At 46.8% G+C, this 17,782-nt stretch overlaps 1 protein-coding gene across 8 annotated transcripts in view; it reads right to left on the bottom strand.

Annotated features, from left to right (window-relative positions):
• The window catches only part of LOC310749103 (myosin-11), a 1,537,435-nt gene that overhangs the window by 1,472,284 nt on the left and 47,369 nt on the right, over window positions 1-17,782 (bottom strand). For all 8 annotated transcript variants that reach the window (XR_014541487.1, XR_014541488.1, XM_083585558.1 and 5 more), the window contains 14 exons: window positions 15,271-15,366; window positions 14,220-14,338; window positions 13,891-14,043; window positions 12,350-12,523; window positions 10,783-10,956; window positions 10,226-10,340; window positions 9,912-10,105; window positions 8,499-8,620; window positions 7,631-7,700; window positions 7,025-7,185; window positions 4,304-4,412; window positions 3,215-3,346; window positions 2,123-2,329; window positions 339-476 (listed from right to left, as the gene is read on the bottom strand). Coding sequence is in view for 6 of the 8 variants with exons in the window: in XM_083585558.1 (XP_083441684.1) it covers window positions 339-476; window positions 2,123-2,329; window positions 3,215-3,346; window positions 4,304-4,412; window positions 7,025-7,185; window positions 7,631-7,700; window positions 8,499-8,620; window positions 9,912-10,105; window positions 10,226-10,340; window positions 10,783-10,956; window positions 12,350-12,523; window positions 13,891-14,043; window positions 14,220-14,338; window positions 15,271-15,366 (1,964 nt within the window). In the remaining 2 variants the exon portion in view is untranslated. The remainder of the gene's footprint in view (window positions 1-338; window positions 477-2,122; window positions 2,330-3,214; window positions 3,347-4,303; window positions 4,413-7,024; window positions 7,186-7,630; window positions 7,701-8,498; window positions 8,621-9,911; window positions 10,106-10,225; window positions 10,341-10,782; window positions 10,957-12,349; window positions 12,524-13,890; window positions 14,044-14,219; window positions 14,339-15,270; window positions 15,367-17,782) is intronic.

Genomic DNA, 17,782 nt, shown 5'->3' with positions numbered 1-17,782 from the left:
GGGGGGAACCCTCTAAAAATTTAGGAAGTGCACAGTGATGGGAAGTACTGCTGGGAGCCCAGAGTGCTTGCACTTGCAGAACCTTTTAGCTGAATACAGCTCTTTGTAATGAAGGTACCAGGCGAGCCTCTGCAGGGAGGGAGTTCCACATTTTGGGAGCTGGCACAGTGAATGCCCTCTCCCAGTCTGCCAGCCCCCGTGTTTCTGTGACTGGCAGAACCACCCAGAGGGAACCCTCTGCCCCTCTCAGTTTCTTAGGATTTCAGCAGGTCTTTCCCTCACCGCCACCTCTGCACTGGCTCCGAAGAGCAGGGTGTGGTTTGCTCAGCAGCACGGACCTTTGTGAGTTTGTTGTTCTGGTCATCCATCACCAGGATGTCATCTTCCATCTTTTTGATCTTGGCCTCCGCAGTTACTTTCTCCAGCTGCAGCTTCTGTCTGGCAGCTTCCTCTTCTTCCAGCTGATCCTCAAGTTCCTGTTTGGGGGTTCATGGGAGGTGGAAGGTAAAAAAAGGGGGGGATGTGAAGTTTATGTATTCATTTGCTTCTTCAGATGCAGTGGTACCTCAGGTTAAGAACTTAATTCGTTCTGGAGGTCCGTTCTTAACCTGAAACCGTTCTTAACCTGAGGTACCACTTTAGCTAATGGGGCCTCCTGCTGCCGCAGTGCAATTTCTGTTCTCATCATGAGGTAAAGTTCTTAACCTGAGGTACTATTTCTGGGTTAGCGGAGTCTGTAACCTGAAGCGTCTGTAACCTGAAGTGTCTGTAACCTGAGGTACCACTGTATTTTAAGCACCACCTGTTAGGCAAGCATGTGAACCGTATGGCAACTGCGGCTGGATTAAGATCCTTGTATTGAAAATATTACGGTGCCCCCCTCAATATGTAATTCTACACACACACACACACACACACACACACACACACACATATATGGTGAGTCTTTTAAAAGAGGCCCCGTAGAACATGTGTAGTCTGTATCCACAGGGCCTCTTTTAAAGGACTCACTATGTTTGTGTGTGTGTGTGTGTTTAAAATGACACAAAACCTACGTGTAGGCTGAAATTAAAAGTAGCTTCTTTCTAGATTTCCTAGATGACTACTTCAATGGGTTGGGTTTTTATTTGAAATATCAAAATCTTTCTATAATTTTTTTTGCGTGTGTTCCTGCTTTACTAGAGCTTAGTCTGCCTATTGGGTCATGCAGCCCTGAAAATACTACCATAAAATCCAGCACGCACGCACACAATATACAAACTGAATTAGAATCAAGCCCAGTAAGTAGTTGTCCAATCAAGGACTTGGCACAGTGTTGAGGCGAAAGCAAACTTCTAGCCCTCATTGGTGTGAAAATAAATTTGCAAGTGTGCCTTCACTGTATGCGGAAGGGACTCTCTCCAGGACAACCTCCCACTCAGTGGGTAGAGAGCATGAGACTCTTAATCTCAAGGTGGTGGGTTTCAGCCCCACGCTGGACTCCTGCATCAGAGGGGGTTGGACTAGGTGACCCTGGTGTTCCCCTCCAACGCTACAATTCTATGATTCTACGTTTCTACATCTCTCCCTTCCCTGCCCCTCAGCAGCCCGCTCTTCCTCTCCGTTCTCCAGCCAAGCCCATTTCCTTGCAGCAATGCTTTTAGGTCTCCCTCTGATCTCCCAGCATGAGAACCCAGTGATGGTGTAATGGTTAGAGTACCAGACTAGGACCTGGGAGAGACCAGGGTTCAAATCCCTGCTCAATTCAGTCACTACAAACTCACTCCTCGCAACATGTCTCCCAGAGCCAGAAGAGGCATGAAAAGGGCGGAGGTTGGCAGTGAGCAGGCCAAGTCTTCAATTGCTGGGGGGGGGTGTGGAGAGGAGGGGACTTAGGCAGCTGTGGGGAGGTGGGGACCTTCAGTCTCGGCAACCGATTAATGGGACAGTTTTAATCCCTTCACTTGGCCATGAAGCTCACCAGATGACCTTGGGGGCCAACCTACCTCACAGGGTTGTTGTGGGGGATTAAATGAGGAGGGGAGGTCCATGCATACCACCCTTGAGCTCCTTGGAAAGGGGGAAAGGTGTGATATAAATATATATATAAATGTTGATGATAATAAATTTAAAGCTCAGGTACCAGCATTTGCTGCTGCATCTTCTTCTTCTCGGCCTGCAGCTGCTGCCCGCGTTCTTCCTCCTCCTCGATTCTGGCCTCCATCTCATGGAGAATCTCCTCCAGCTCCTGCTTCTTGGCGGCCAGTCGGATACGCATCTCCTCGGCTTCTGCGTAGAGCTCCGTCTCGGCCTGGAGCTGCTCCTGAAGTTGGTTCTTTTCTTCAGACAGCTGGCAAAGGACAACAGCAAATGTTAAAATTCGGGCAAAGTGGTTTCTTTACCCGAAAGCAAACTCGTTTTTATCCCAAACTAGGCGTCATGCACCCAGCGTTGCTCAGGAATTTGAAGGGGAGGAAAAAATTAGCAGAGTTTGAAAATAAGTGGTTAAATTTTGAAAGCCTCAGTGCACTATCTTGCTTCAAAATGGCTATCCAGGAATAGCCAAAAATGGCTCCTTGATCTCAGAAACCATCACACACCATTGGGCTGAAATCAGGGCAGGTGTGAAAGGTTCAATCGCTCGTCTTGATTCAAACCTCTGCTTGCATTTGCCTGTCGTAGGGAGCAACACCAGTTCTGGGCACCACAATTTAAGAAGGATATTGATAAGCTAGAATGGGAGCAGAGGAGGGCGGCCAAGAAAATCAAAGGTCTGCAAACCAAGCCTTATGATGGACAGCCTAGGGAGTCGGGTTTGTTTAGCCTAGATAAGAGGAGACTGAGAGCAGGTGTGTTAGCCATCTTCAAATATCTAAAGGGCTGTCACAAGGAAGATGGAGCAAGCTTGTTTTCTCCTGCCCTGGAGGGTAGGATCAGAACCAATGGCTTCACGTTACAAGGAAGGAGATTCCAACTCAACACCTGGAAGAACTTTGTGACAGTAGGAGCTGTTTGACAGGGGAATGATCTCCCTCAGGAGATCCTTGGAGGTCTTTAAGCAGAAGTTGGATGGCCATCTGTCATGGATGCTTCGGCTGAGATTCCTGCATTGCAGGGGTTTGGACTAGATGACACTCAAGGTCCCTTCCAACACTATGATTATGTGACCACCTAACCTGGCAAGGAAGGATCCGGGCCCTTTGGGTTGGAAGGTCAAGGCTCCCTGCAAGCTCACCTGGCTGTGCTTTTGTTCCAGTTCTTTCAACTCGCTCTCGGCCTTGATCTGCCTTTCCTTCACCGCCTTGAGCTCTTCATCTTTCGCCTGCATCTCTTCCTCTTGGCGGGTGACCTGTAGCAGCGGCTTCACCTGAAAGAACAGAATTTCTATGGTCACTTCGGGAAACACGCTGCCTGACCCCTCCACACACACACACACCTGAAAAAGAACATAGCTTGCCTTCCCTAGTCTTTCCCCCAGGGTACCTTTGAATGGGAGCAAGCTGGGAGATATAGTCGTCAGAGAGCAGCCTTTTGGAGGAAGGCTGTTGCGTGGCGAGTTCCCGCCCCCCCCCCAGTGGAAATAATTGCACATGACACAATTATTAAGGTTAATGGGCTAAATAAGGCCAAAACTTTATTGGTTACAGGTGATGAGCGGTATTGGCTTAGGCATTGGTCCTAACCAACTATATCCGACTTCAGCCCGTCCGCTTGAAGTCCCGGAAGGGTTAAGCACCAGTAGGGGGAGTCCTGCTGAATCACATCAACTAGGAACTCCCCTGGGGCCCCCAGAATCCTTTATCAGACCACCTTTCAATATACGGGGCAGGTGACGACGCTACCTCCCCTCTTCCATCTACAGAACAATACCAATGCCTAATCGCCAATACCCAGAAAGTTGGGGCGATTTGCTACGAGGTAGGCGAAAACCAAGTGGCTAGTGCCAATTTGCCAAGTGGGGAAATCCCTACCAGGCCCCTCGACGGCAACCAACCAAGGTCCATAGCAAGGTCAAGGAGCGCAAACCTTAAAGGGTGGGAGGGTGGGAAAAACAGGAACAGATGGCAGGTGGGGAAAGAGGGAGATCCCCGCCCGTGTCCTGGTTTAAATAGGGCAGGCCACACCCCCAGAGCCAGCTGATTGGCTGGCCAGGAGGTGGCGCGGCCGGGAATCCCCCCAATTGCACGTGGCCTGGGTTCCAGCCCTTTCGCACATGGTGGGGCCGTGAAGCCTGCAATTTCGCCTCCTCCAAAGGGTGGAAGTAGCTTTCTAGAGCACCTGGCCAGGGCAGCCCTAGGTAGGGGCAGCCAAGGAAGGCACCTACTTTGGTGAAGAGTCTCCACCACTGCCAGTTCCTCAGCTTCAGGTAAGCAGCACAGTTCCTTTGGATGACCTTCATGGCGGTTAACTGCTGCTGCCTCTTGGCAAAAGCCCTGACCAGAAAGAGAGAAATATACAGTCAAACCTCAGTTTTGGAACGGATCCATTGACAACCATTCCGATTTTCGAACACCGCAAACCCGGAAGTAAATGCTTCAGTTTTCAAACATTTTTCGGAACCCGAACGTGCAATGCAGCTTCCGCTGATCTCAGGAGCTTCTGCTGAGGGCAAGATCCCAAGGCCTAGCTAGGCACCTGCGCGCCACAGGGGTGATATTTAGGCTTATTTGGGCTAGCTTTTTTGGTTTTATTTTGGTTTATTTGGAGTTCTCTTGCAACCAATTTGATTTTGTGACTGTGCGGAAGCCAGCGCTGAGTGAAATGGATAAAAGCTGCAAAGCCAAGAGAATGGTTAACATAATAATAATAATAATAATAATAATAATAATAATAATAATAATATATTTATACCCTGCCCATATGGCTGAGCTTCCCCAGACACTCTGGGAGGCTTCCAACAAAATATTAAAATACAGTGGTCTGTTAAACATTAAAAGCTTCCCTAAACAGGGGTGCCTTCAGATGTCTTCTAAAAGTCTGGCAGTTGTTCTTCTCTTTGACATCTAGTGGGAGAGCGTTACACAGGGCGGGTCCCACTACGGAGAAGGCCCTCTGCCTGGTTCCCTGTAAGTTCACTTATCGCAGTGAGGGAACCGCCAGAAGGCCCTCGGAGCTGGACCTCAGTGTCCAGGCAGAACGATGGGAGTGGAGACGCTCCTTCAGGTATACTGGACCGAGGCCGTTTAGGGCTTTCAAGGTCCGTACCAACACTTTGAATTGTGCTCGGAAACATACTGGGAGCCAATGTAGATCTTTCAAGACCGGTGTTATGTGGTCTCGGCGGCTGCTCCCAGAACATTAGATAGTATCATTAGATAGTAAAAATTGCTGTTTTAGGGGTTGGTTTTAAAGGCCTGGAACTGATTACAGTGGTGCCTCGCAAGACGAAATTAATTCGTTCCACAAGTTTTTTCTTCTTGCGAGTTTTTCGTCTTGCGAAGCACGGTTTCCCATAGGAATGCATTGAAAATCAATTAATGCGTTCCTATGGAGACCGCTTGCCAGGCTGGCGGTGCAGAGAAGGGCTTTTCTCCCCACCGCAAGCCTTCAGGACAGGTACGGGAACAGAGGGGAAGGCGCGCAGCACTTCTCCTCTGTTCCCGGGGCTTGCGGTGGGAGGAGGGTTTTTCCTCCCCACCGCCAACATTCAGAACAGCATTCTGAATGTTGGCGGTGGGAAGGAAAACCCTCCTCCCACCGCAAGTCTTCAGGACAGCCATCCGAAGGCTGGCGCGGGGAGAAGGTCTCTCCGCCCCACCGCCAGCCTTCGGAGGAGGTCTGAGGACAGTGGGGAAGACGCGCTGCGCTTCCCCGCTGTCCTGGAGATTTCCCTATGGGCTTTCGTCTTGCGAAGGAAGCCCATAGGGAAATTCGTTTTGCGAAGCGCCTCCAAAACGGAAAACCCTTTCGTCTAGCGGGTTTTTCGTCTTGCGAGGCGTTCGTCTTGCGGGGCACCACTGTAATCCATTTTGCATCACTTTCTATGGGAAATCGCGCCTCAGCAACTGGTACAACATGTGCATGCCAGATATCTGTTATACCCTCACAAAAGCATGTTGGCATGGGACGGTCTTAGTCTTGTGTCCAATGCAGTCTTGCTCAAAGGAAACTCCCCAAATTAATGACCAATGTCCATTCATTTCAGTGGGTCTGCTCTGAAGATGACTAGCCTTGAATACAACCCTTCACCATCCGTGTAAAATACCCCACCCAGCTGCGTATAGGGAAGAGCAATTTTGATCAGCAAAATGTCCAGCAAAGGGGACTTTACTTGGGGCTTCTGGTTACGGGAACACACCCACCAGAGGTCTGCAAATGCATTCTGCAAATAGTCTGCCCTGGAGCAGGAGCTGAAGTGGGAGGAGCCTGGTAGTTTTGCAGACTCTCCCTTCTGACAATGCCCTGCTCCATGCAGACTGGCTTGCTTGCATGAGCTGTTCAAAAGCTCGACCTGGGAGAAGAGTTGGTGGAAGAAATTTAAAGATTATTTGCAGAAACACTGTAAAATTAATGAATGTTAAAATGATGTTGGATTGGAAATAAGTGGTATTAGCAACAAAGTTAATAAGAATATGCAAAAATGAATTGATAATGGATGAAAATACAGAGTTATAAAATGTTAAGATATAGAGCTAAGATAAATGAAAGAGGGTAAGGATTTGCTGATTTGATTATTCAAATGGGAATACAAGAAGGGGAGGTGTGAGGAGGTCAAAGAAACAAGCAAATGAGTTTTAAGCTATGAAAAATGGAATTGTTTTTAATTTTTCTTATTTCTTCTGTGCTTTTATATTTATTTTTCTTTTTTCTTTTATTATATGTTTTTGTATTTATGTTTTTGTAAAACTTTAATAAATATTTCTTAAAAAAACAAACAAAAGCTCTCTGTCCTTTCGGTGGGCCCATTACACAGGGCACCTGGTCCAGCAAAGTCACACCACTTGTGGGAGTGACCATGCTTGATGCTTGTGATTCTGCACCTCCCACCCATCCTAAGTTTTTGTTTGTTTGTTTGTTTTGGTTGCTCCTTGAGAAACAACCGTACTTTCTTGCCAGGTAGCCTCGGGATTGAGCCTGGAAAGTAATGATGACGTCTGTGATCTTCAGATCCCTCTCCTCTTCCAAATGAGCCAAGACGCCGGTTCTGAAGAAGATCTTGCTCTGCCCGATCCTGTACAGGTTGGGGTCAAGTTCCAAGGCTTTGATCTATAGGGGTGGGAGGAGACACCAATTTGTAGTGTTCGATTAAAAACCAGATATAAGCTAACCCTCCACATAAGCTTTGTGCAAGCGAATAGGGACGAATGCTCAATAAACGGATCATCTGGGAGAGGCTGCAGAGCAACTCAGTGTGTGTGTTTTTTAAACGGCATGTATTTATTTATACAGCATTAGAGCACTGCTGTATAAATGAATTCTGGAATACGGGGTGTATTTAAAAGATACGTCCCAAAACACAGAGTTGGTCCGGAATGGAGAAAATAAAACATCTTAAGGGAAACCCTGGAATGCAGAGAAAAAGGAGGAAGAAAACAAAGGAGAAGAGGTGAAAGGAAGTCCGGTCATGTTGGAACGTGGAGCAGGAAAGTAACAGAAAACAAGAGTCATGCAAACAGGGACATATAGCAAAGGGTGAAAAGGCTTTGCTCACCATAAGTATACATGCTTGCTTTCCATCCATAAATCCTTTCGGAATGGCATTTGCAGCAAGAATTTCATAGCTATGGGCAAAGCATATTGAAAATAGCATTGAATTCTGCAACATCTGAATATAGGCATGATCAAAATCATGTAAATCCTTGGCTATGAAACATGTGGCATGGCATAAAATGTATAGTCTCTCTCGCTTCTGAATTACAATTTATCCGTGAACCTATTAATGTCCATAATTTGATATTGATTGATTGATTGATTGATTGATTAGCACATTTTGGGGGAGAATCCCTGCTAATTTACTTCTTCCATTAGTTTGTGATTTATCTAATTTGGGTTTTGCAATTCCATTTATATATCCAGCCGATGTAAGAGAAATACAGATTAGGTAAAAAGTTAATCAAAGTATATTAGACAAAAATGGGTAAAACTGGGAGAAAAGCACACTAAAATGCTGATGAATTCTTAATAAAATAAAAAAGTAAAAATGTGGAGAACTGAAGATTGGGAAAAGGAGAAATTGAGGGAAACAAAAACTGACAGATTTGCCTGTTCCTAATTAAATCCTTCGATAACAATCCTGAGCTCCGATGCATGGAACAAACTGATAGCAACAGTGATCTTGCACAATTTCCATTCCTTTCAAAAGAGATGATCTTGGTGAATTGGAGCCTACAGTTTCATTTTGGGACGATCCATACTCCTGTAGCTTTGTGATGCTACAGGAAGCCAAGCAATTTGCTCCTGGTCATGTTCAAGTCATGCAGCCCAGTCACTGAGATGCCTAGACCCAGGTCTGATTTGGGGAACTCTTGCACAATCTCCCCCCCCAAAAAAATCCTTATCACTCCTTGCAAGCCTCTTACCGCTGGCGGAATTCCTGGAAGACGATTCTGTTAGGGAAACCTTGGCGACAGATTCGGATCCCTTCCAAAACACCGTTGCACCTCAGTTGCTCCAAGACCAAGTGAGCATCTAGCTTCCCGGCCTGTAAAACAGGGAGACGTTCTTTTATAATTCCATCACCCAGCATAGGAAAGGGGGAAGGAGGGCTTTGCAAAATGCCCATTTTTACACTTCTGGAATATATAAGTGAATAAGCTTCAAAACCAGAGCAGAGAATTCTGTCTAGAGGCTTTTCTACACTAAAAACTAGTGGCTCTGAAGGAGCAATTATGTGAACCATAGTTTGGTAAAATGATGGGATTCCTCCATTAAAGATTCTCAGCTTCACATGCACAGTGGAAACTAGTCCATTAGGGCAGGGGTGGGGAATGTCTGGCCATGAGGCTGTTCTCCCTAAACCACACACTTGTTCCACACCTGGCATCATATGTGGCATCGAGTGCATGAGCTCCTGACTGTTCCTTTCCTAGAGTAAGACATGCTTGCTGATGGGCAAACATTGCTTTATTCCAATAGCAACAATTGGTTTCCAACTGAAACTGCTGCTAAAGTGAAGAGTTACTCCCCAGGGCTCTCCCCAGACAAGTTTCCCAACTCCAAAGGCTACAACCTCTCACCGATCCTAATCTGTACCCTCCCCTCAAGTGGGGAAACCCAGCCAGATAGACAGGGTCTTCTTCTTCTTCTTCTTCTTCTTCTTCTTTGGCTTCAGGTTTCATTTTTATTTTGGCAAATCACATGGCTGCTTTCGAGTTGCTGTCTTTTCCATTTGAAAACAGTTTGGTTTAATATTATCATTGTGTTTTCAGTTTCTTGTTCTCAAATTGCTCTGGGGGCTTTTCTGAAGCATAAACAAATATAGTGATAACCTCTATTTTCGAATCTCCGTTGACGAACATTTCGGTTTTTGAACGCCATAAGTAAATGCTTTGGTTTTCGTACACACCTCAGTAGTCGAACATGCCATGCGGCTTCTGCTGAGTGCAAGATCCTGAGGCCCAGCTGTTGGCAATTGAGTTTTCAGTTCTCGAACATTTCAGAACTCCAATGGTCTTCCGGAACGGATTACAGTGGTGTCTTGGTTCTCGAACTCAATCCGTTCCAGGACACCTGAAACCGCTCGAAAACCAAGGCACGGCTTCTGATTGGCTGCAGGAGCTTTCTGCACTCAAATGGAAGCCATGTCAGATGTTCAGCTTCCAAAAAATGTTGCAAACCAGAACACTCCTGGGTTTGTGGTGTTCGGGAGCTGATTTGTTCAGGAGCCAAGCCATTTGAGTACCAAGGTACCACTGTACGTTCGAAAACCGAGGTACCACTGTACTTGGAAAAGGAGTGGATGTGCTCACTCTCGGTGCCAGCAGAATACTGACCCTTTTTTCGTGATTCGGGATGATGCAGCGGACAAAGTTGGGGCTGGTGTTCCTCAAGGTGGTCATGAGCTTCGTCAGCTGCTCCTTGTACAGCTGCCCAACCGTCCGGAACATGCCCTTCTTCGTCTTGGAAGCGCTCGGGAGGGAACTCTCCGTCATCTTGGCCATCTGGTCCAGCCCCACGATGCGGTCCACTGAAAAAAAGCCGAGACTATACATTCAGCCTTTAGAGGAAGCCTCAGGGGCAGAGGAGCTGCTTGGCGTGAAGAAGGGGCTATGCTCAATGGACGTTGTTGCATGCTTCATGTCCTTACCATCTTTCCAGAGATCTGCCACAAACTTCTCGGAAGACTGGTTCAGTAAGGACGTCACGTTGTCGTTCAAGGGATCCATGTTCTTGGTCAGCCAGGCGGTGGCGTTGTAGTTAACCTTCCAGGAAAAACAAAAACCCAGCATGTGTGAGTCACTGCAAGTTGTCACTTGGCAACTTCCAGCAGGGGCAGATGTGGGTAATATAAATAAAGGCGTAAAATTTGATGCTTCCCCCAGTCCTCCCTTTGTGAGTCTACCTCAGAGGTCAGCCACCTAAGGCCCATGGGCCAGAAGCGGCCCATGAGGGTCGCTTAACCGGCCCATGAGCCACCCCCGAACCGAGCCACCCACTCATCGAGTCCCACGCGCTGTGCTAAACCAGCACAGCGTGGTGCAGGGACTCTCTGGAAATCGCTTCTGCACATGCTCAGACACCAGAAATCGCTTCTGCGCAGGCACGATTTTTGGCATCTGAGCATGTGCAGAAGTGATTTCTGGCGCCGTGGACATGTGCAGACGCAATTTCCGTCTATTCGGATGCCCCTGTCCTGCTCCTTACCTTTCCTGCGTAATGAATGATAGAGAACTCTGTTTTATCCTTGAGTTGCTTCTGCTTTTGGAACTTGGGGTGGTTGCCTTGTTCGTTACCCAGCTTCTCCACAAAGGAGGTGTCCGTGGCCTTGGGGAACCAGCACTCCTCATCCAGCAAGGCCAGGACACCAGGGGGGTTATTCTGAAATGGAAGAGAACAGAACGTCATCAGATCACCTCTCGGAAGAGACCTTTCCAACATACGGGGCGTTGACTGCTGAAATTTACTGTCGTGCCTGTGTCCATTTGGTAAATAGCTGGAAAGAAAATGGTGTTCATTTGTTTAGAGGAATAGTGGGGAGTCTTGGGGGGGTGGGACGACAGATCACTGTTTCCTTAAGCCCTAGCAGGTCAAATTTGACAGGTGGGCAGGGTTACCATCTATCATTGATATCAGGTGATGCTGCGCTTTGAAGCCCCGATTGTTGAGACCTCAAAGTGCAACGCAGGGCTGTTTGAAAGCCCTTTTGCAAACAGTCCTGCACTGCTCTTTGAACCTCCTAAACCAGCTGGTTTTAGGATGGTTAAAGAGCAGGTAGGGTTGTTTGCAAAAGAGCTTTCAAACAGGCCCACACTGGGCCTAGAAACTCCAGTTTTAGAGGTTCAAAGAGCAGCATAGGGCTGTTACAAAGTCCTTTTGCAAACAGCCCTGCGCTGCTCTTTAAACTCGTGTTCTGTTAAACCACAGCCACAGAGATAAAAATTAACGTAGGAAATTAAGAGCAGCCCTCCTGAGTCAGGTGAAAGGCCCATCTAGTCCAGCATTCTGTTCTCACCACTGCCAAACAGATGACTCTGGAAAATTTGCCATAACTGATTAAAATTAGCCTCTGGTTGCCAAACGCTTCCATTGATCAATTGATGGATTATACCCAAGGAAGCCAATCCTCTGTGATACAATGCTAAGGTGTCAGTGTGGTGTAGTGGTTAGAGGGGTGGAATAGTGCCTGGAGAGCAGCACTGTTCCTTAGCCCAACCTACCTCAAAGGGCTGTTGTGAGGACAAAATGGGGAGAGGGGAAGAACCTTGTATCCCACCTTAAGCACCTTGAGGGAAAGGTGGGATATACATTTTGTATGTGTGTGTGTTAAAAATAAGAAGTCAGAATTTAATACTGAGAAATTTAGCAAGTCACACTTGATGCAATAGTTTAAATTTAATGAATTGCTTAATTTAATTTAATTTAATTTAATTTAGATCTGACCAGAAGCCTGACCAGATTGTAAGAAATTCTGAAGAGTTTGGATTTGATATCCCGCTTTATCGCTACCCTAAGGAGTCTCAAAGTGGCTCACAACCTCCTTTCCCTTCCTCCCCCACAACAAACACTCTGTGAGGTGAGTGAGGCTGAGAGACTTCAGAGAAGTGTGACTCGCCCAAGGTCACCCAGCAGATGCGTGTGGAGGAGCGGGGAAGTGAACCCGGTTCACCAGATTACGAGTCCACCACTCTTAACCACTACACCACACTGGCTCTGTGAAGATGGTTGGAATGGGTGAATGGTCAACCAGATGTTCTAGACAAAGCAATCTTACTGGTCTTTCGATCAGCTCAATGCAGGGCTGCAGGTCCAGTCCAAAATCAATGAAGTTCCACTCGATGCCTTCCCTCTGGTACTCTTCTTGCTCAAGGATGAACATTGTGTGGTTGAAGAGCTGCTGGAGCTTCTCATTGGTGTAATTGATGCACAGCTGCTCAAAGGAATTGACCTGCAGGGGGCAGGGGTGGGAGAAAGAAAGCAGGGGTGAAGCAGCAGCCATGTACAGGGTTAATCTTCTTAAATCAAGGTAAGACCAAAACAATTGGGGCAATTAAACCCCAATAAACGAGGACTACTTGTCTCTTTATAAACCTACAAGTTCATAAAGTTTATAAAACCGACAAGCTTATAAACCTACAAACAGTATGGACAGGACCAGCCCTATCATTAAGCAGAGTGAGGCCGGTGCCTCAGAGTTGCTGGAGGATGGCAGTGACGTGTTGGAGGGCAGAGCAGCGTGTGCCGACCGGTCTGCCTGCCCCCTCTGAGTGAAGCCCACCATCATCATCTGCTCCAGAGGATGCTGCCCCATTGGACCAGCATCAAACAAGATTCAGCTCCAGTCCAGTTGGCTTCTGTACAGGGAACTAGGGACAATGCACCATGCCCTTCACCTCAGGCAGCAAAATGCCTTGGACCATGGACAGGGCCTGATTTAGGTTTGATGAGGCCCTAAGCAACTGAAGGTAATGGGGCCCTTTATATGTCCAGCTATCCTTTGTCAACAACAAACTGTTGCTGTTTTTTGTATTGAATATATGCTATATATGCTTTTGAATTCTGGTGCTGGAGGAGACTCTTGAGAGTCCCATGGACTGCAAGAAGATCAAACCTATCCATTCTGAAGGAAATCAGCCCTGAGTGCTCACTGGAAGGACAGATCCTGAAGCTGAGGCTCCAATACTTTGGCCACCTCATGAGAAGAGAAGACTCCCTGGAAAAGACCCTGATGATGGGAAAGATTGAGGGCACAAGGAGAAGGGGACGACAGAGGACGAGATGGTTGGACACCAGCATGAGTTTGACCAAACTGTGGGAGGCAGTGGAAGACAGGAGTGCCTGGCGTGCTCTGGTCCAGGGGGTCACGAAGAGTCGGACACGACTAAACAACAACAATGCTATATGGTAATTTGTGGCCCTAATAGGTATCTAAAGCCATTTGCACATGTGGCCATGCAACCAGTGCATGCAGAATGTAGGCACCCTATATACAGAAATGAGCAAACCAGTGATAATTTAGGGAGCAGGCTAGCAGGCAGGGACCATTACTTACATCACAGGAGCCTACACAACACAAATCACTGTTGCTGTATGTAGGTTTTATTTTATTTGTTTTTTATGTTATATTTTGGAAATGTACATCCAGGTTTTTTTTCCTTTACATTTTTTGGGGGGGCCCAAGAGAGTGGGGCCCTAAGCTATAGCTTGTTTAGCTTATATGTAAATCCGGCACTGACCACGGAACACAAGAAGATGAGCTGGCCTTGACTGAGGTCAGCTGCTCCAGTTACCTTGGGCTGAATAAAGGGGGCATACCTCAAAAATCTCAAACCCAGCAATGTCGAGGATTCCCAGGAAGGATGCTCCTTGTCTCTTGGTCTTGTCCAGGGCTTTGTTCACCCGGCTCAGAATCCAAAGGAAGAGGCGTTCATACGTTGCTTTGGCTAAGGCCTCTATTGCAAAATCAGCCTGTAGAAAAAGTTAAACGGAAGCAAGACCGAAATCAATGAAGGAGCCACAGCCAGCTTTTACTGCGTGGCAATCATTGGTGTCTGGGCTTGGGGAAATTCCCATTGTCTGGGTGATGGATCTTTTGAAGACCAGGACCAGAACTGAGGAAACAAGGGAAAGAATGCCATCATTACCTGTTCCTTGGTCTGAGCTTTCTGAACAACATCTCGGCCAACCTTGATTCTTGGGGTGAGTATTGACCGGGTGAAATCTGTCACATTGATACCCATAAGGTGGCACACTTTTTGTGCAGCTGGAACAGAAGAAGAAGAAGAGTTTGGATTTGATATCCCACTTTATCACTACCCGAAGGAGTCTCAAAGCGGCTAACATTCTCCTTTCCCTTCCTCCCCCACAACAAACACTCTGTGAGGTGAGTGAGGCTGAGAGACTTCAAAGAAGTGTGACTTGCCCAAGGTCACCCAGCAGCTGCATGTGGAGGAGCGGGGAAGCGAACCTGGTTCACCAGATTACAAGTCTCCCGCTCTTAACCACTACACCACACTGGCTCTCAGAAGAGAATTGAAATGTTGTTTTATACTAGGGTTGCATGGAGAAATTCAATTTTGGTTGCATTTGAACAAGAAGCAACCTAAGTTGCACTTTTCGAACCAACGTGGGGACAGAAACACCACTATCCTTCAAAATCCGCCGTGCCCTGAATTTTGCAAAGCAGTCCCCTCCAACAAACGTGTACAAAAAAAATGCACATATTGGTGAAAACAACATACCAAAATGCATTATATTCGGAAAACCTGTTTGTGAAAATGTATAGGTCAGTCAAAACTCCATACAAAAATGTGTTTGTTAGGGAAACTACTCACCCAAATGCTGGTGAATTTTCAGGAGGGTTCTTTAAAAACAAACACCAAAACACCAAAAACAAACACCAAACACCAAAACCGCTGCAGAAATGTGGAGAAAGGAATTTAAGACTGGGGGGAGGTGGGAAACATGGAGAAACCAAAACTGACTGATTTGTGCACCCACTATTTCATACAGCGTCTTCCCCCCATTTGAGTCGCAAGTAAGAGATGTCAGAAAGGAAGAGTTTCGTTTCTGCTGTTGGATACTGGCCAGGTGTGCATGACTGCTTGTAAGGTATACATGGTCCATTTTTGCGGGGGGGGGGCAGGACTCACAACAAGGGCAGAAATCTGAATCCTGCACAGTCCTCTGTCATACCTGTGTTGTCTGGCATTGAAGCTTGGTCTGTGTTCCTCTCTTTCTTGAAGACGATGTTACCAAGCTGGAGAACGGATGAGACGACTCTCAGCATCGCTGCGTGGATGTAAAGGAGACATCTTTAAGAATAATAATATACAGATTCGTACTCCACTCAATCAACAAGGGGGCTCAGAAAAGAGTTTTAGCCCCACCACAGTCTGATGGAAAGGTCTGTTTTACATTTCGTACCCAGGATGAACCCCTAAGCTTCCAAGTCCCAAAGATGAGCGAGAAACAATTGGGTGCATCTCTCTCATACTCAGAATTCCAGGTTACAGCCCTATGGCCTGTTAAATGCTGGGCATTATGTTTTTATTATTATACTGCCTAAATTATGTTCATAATGTTGCACACCACCCTGGAATCTTTGGATAAAGGGTGATATATAACTGAAGAAATACTTAAGAATAATACTAATAATACTATGTTTACACGTAAAATTAGTTTATGTTCGGGTTCCTCTATTTCAGAAAGTAAAAACCAGGACACCCCAAAAGTTGTTGAACTTTCTTTAGACAACCCCCAAATTTGTTGAGCTTAAGCCCAGAGTTCGCCCTGCCCACAATTTATTTCTGAGTTGTTTACTCTCGCATCTTTTATCTCAAGATCAGTTACACACACTTTAAAATCTGTCTGGAGGATACTGCAGACAGCAGTAAAATTTCTGGGCCAGTAGGTGTCACCAGACTGAAAAACTACAGACACTGTGTTCCCTTAGGCACCAAATGCAGTTAGAGAGCCTTAAAGAAAAGAGGAAGAGCATTTGGAAAACAACCACTGCAAACAATTCATCTGACTGATGTGTCCTTCCAGTCATAAAACATTTTCAACACAGCTGCCACCTCTCTTTATTTACAAAAATAAAAAAATAAATCCCAATCCGAACTCCAGTGTTCCAGTCTCCTTGCAGCTCTCTGCTTGGACGTCAGTGCTTGGAGGCCCCCTAAATCCTAGCTTTAAATGGTCATCTGTCTGGTACTTCCTGGCTGAAGTTCAAATCCCTTCTGCTGAGTTTGTGCAGAGTCCTGTTTTAAGTCCAGGAATGCTTAAAAAGTTTATCTTTCCCTCGCTGCATCTCAAACATTCAGAGCCCAGGTTTCCAGCTACTGCTCTGTGCTGAAAAATTTATCAACGGTGTTGAATCTGCAGAAACACTGCCTTTGAAAAAACAACAACAATTCTAATTCATTATTGATGGTGATCGTACATGATCCAGGTAGGGCTGGGAGAGGCCCAAACCCTGCAGATCATCTGCCAGTCTGTGTAAAGGTAAAGGTAAAGGGACCCCTGACCATTAGGTCCAGGCGTGACCAACTCTGGGGTTGCGGCACTCATCTCTCTTTATTGGCCGAGGGAGCTGGTGTACAGCTTCCGGGTCATGTGGCCAGCATGACTAAGCCGCTTCTGGTGAACCAGAGCAGCGCATGGAAATGCCGTTTACCTTCCCGCCGGAGCAGTACCTATTTATCTACTTGCACTTTGACGTGCTTTCGAACTGCTAGGTTGGCAGGAGCAGGGACAGAGCAACGGGAGCTCACCCCGTCGCGGGGATTCGAACTGCCGATCTTCTGATCGGCAAGTCCTAGGCTCTGTGGTTTAACCCACAGTGCCACCCGCGTCCCTTACCAGTCTGTGTAGACAATACCAAGTTAGATGGGTCAACAGTCCAACATGTTCTGTGGCAGCGTCCTATACTCATTCATTCGGCACAAGTTACTGATCAGAGCTGCGCAAATGATCAGTGGTAGATGAGAAATCAATGACAATTGAATTAGTTTCTCATTTGCAATCTAATAATAATAATAATAATAATTTATTATTTATACCCCGCCCATCTGGCTGGGTTTCCTCAGCCACTCTGGGTGGCTTCCAACAAAATATTAAAATACAATAGTCTGTAATAGTAATAGTCTGTAATGTAATCTAATGCACAGATGCAGATCATAAGTTTCTGATGTGACTGAGTGGTAACGGAAACAGTTTCTGAGTTCTAGGCATTTGAAGCTTGGCGCTGTGGTCTAAACCACTGAGCCTCTTGGGCTTGCTGATCGGAAGGTCGGAGGTTCGAATCCCCATGATGGGGTGAGCTCCTGTTGCTCTGTCCCAGCTCCTGCCAACCTAGCAGTTCGAAAGCACGCCAGTGCAAGTAGATAAATAAGTACCACTGCGACACGAAGGTAAACGGTGTTTCGTGTGCTCTGGCACTTGTCACAGTCCTTCATGCGCCGGTAGCGATTTAGTCATGCTGGCCACATGACCCAGAAAACTGTCTGTGGACAAACAGCGGCTCCCTCGGCCCAAAAGTGAGATGAGCGCGGCAACTCCATAGTCGCCTTTGACTGGACTTAACTGTCCAGGGGTCCTCTATCTTTTACCTTAGCTCGACCAGGTCAGGCCATCTAGCACAGGGATGGGGAATGGGGTAGTCATCTAGACCAGTGGCATAGCATGGGGGAGAAGGGGCGGTTGC

The sequence above is a fragment of the Podarcis filfolensis genome (assembly GCF_964270895.1).
Source record: "Podarcis filfolensis genome assembly, chromosome: 14".
Lineage (NCBI taxonomy): Eukaryota > Metazoa > Chordata > Lepidosauria > Squamata > Lacertidae > Podarcis > Podarcis filfolensis.
This window is presented reverse-complemented; position numbering and strand designations above follow the sequence as displayed.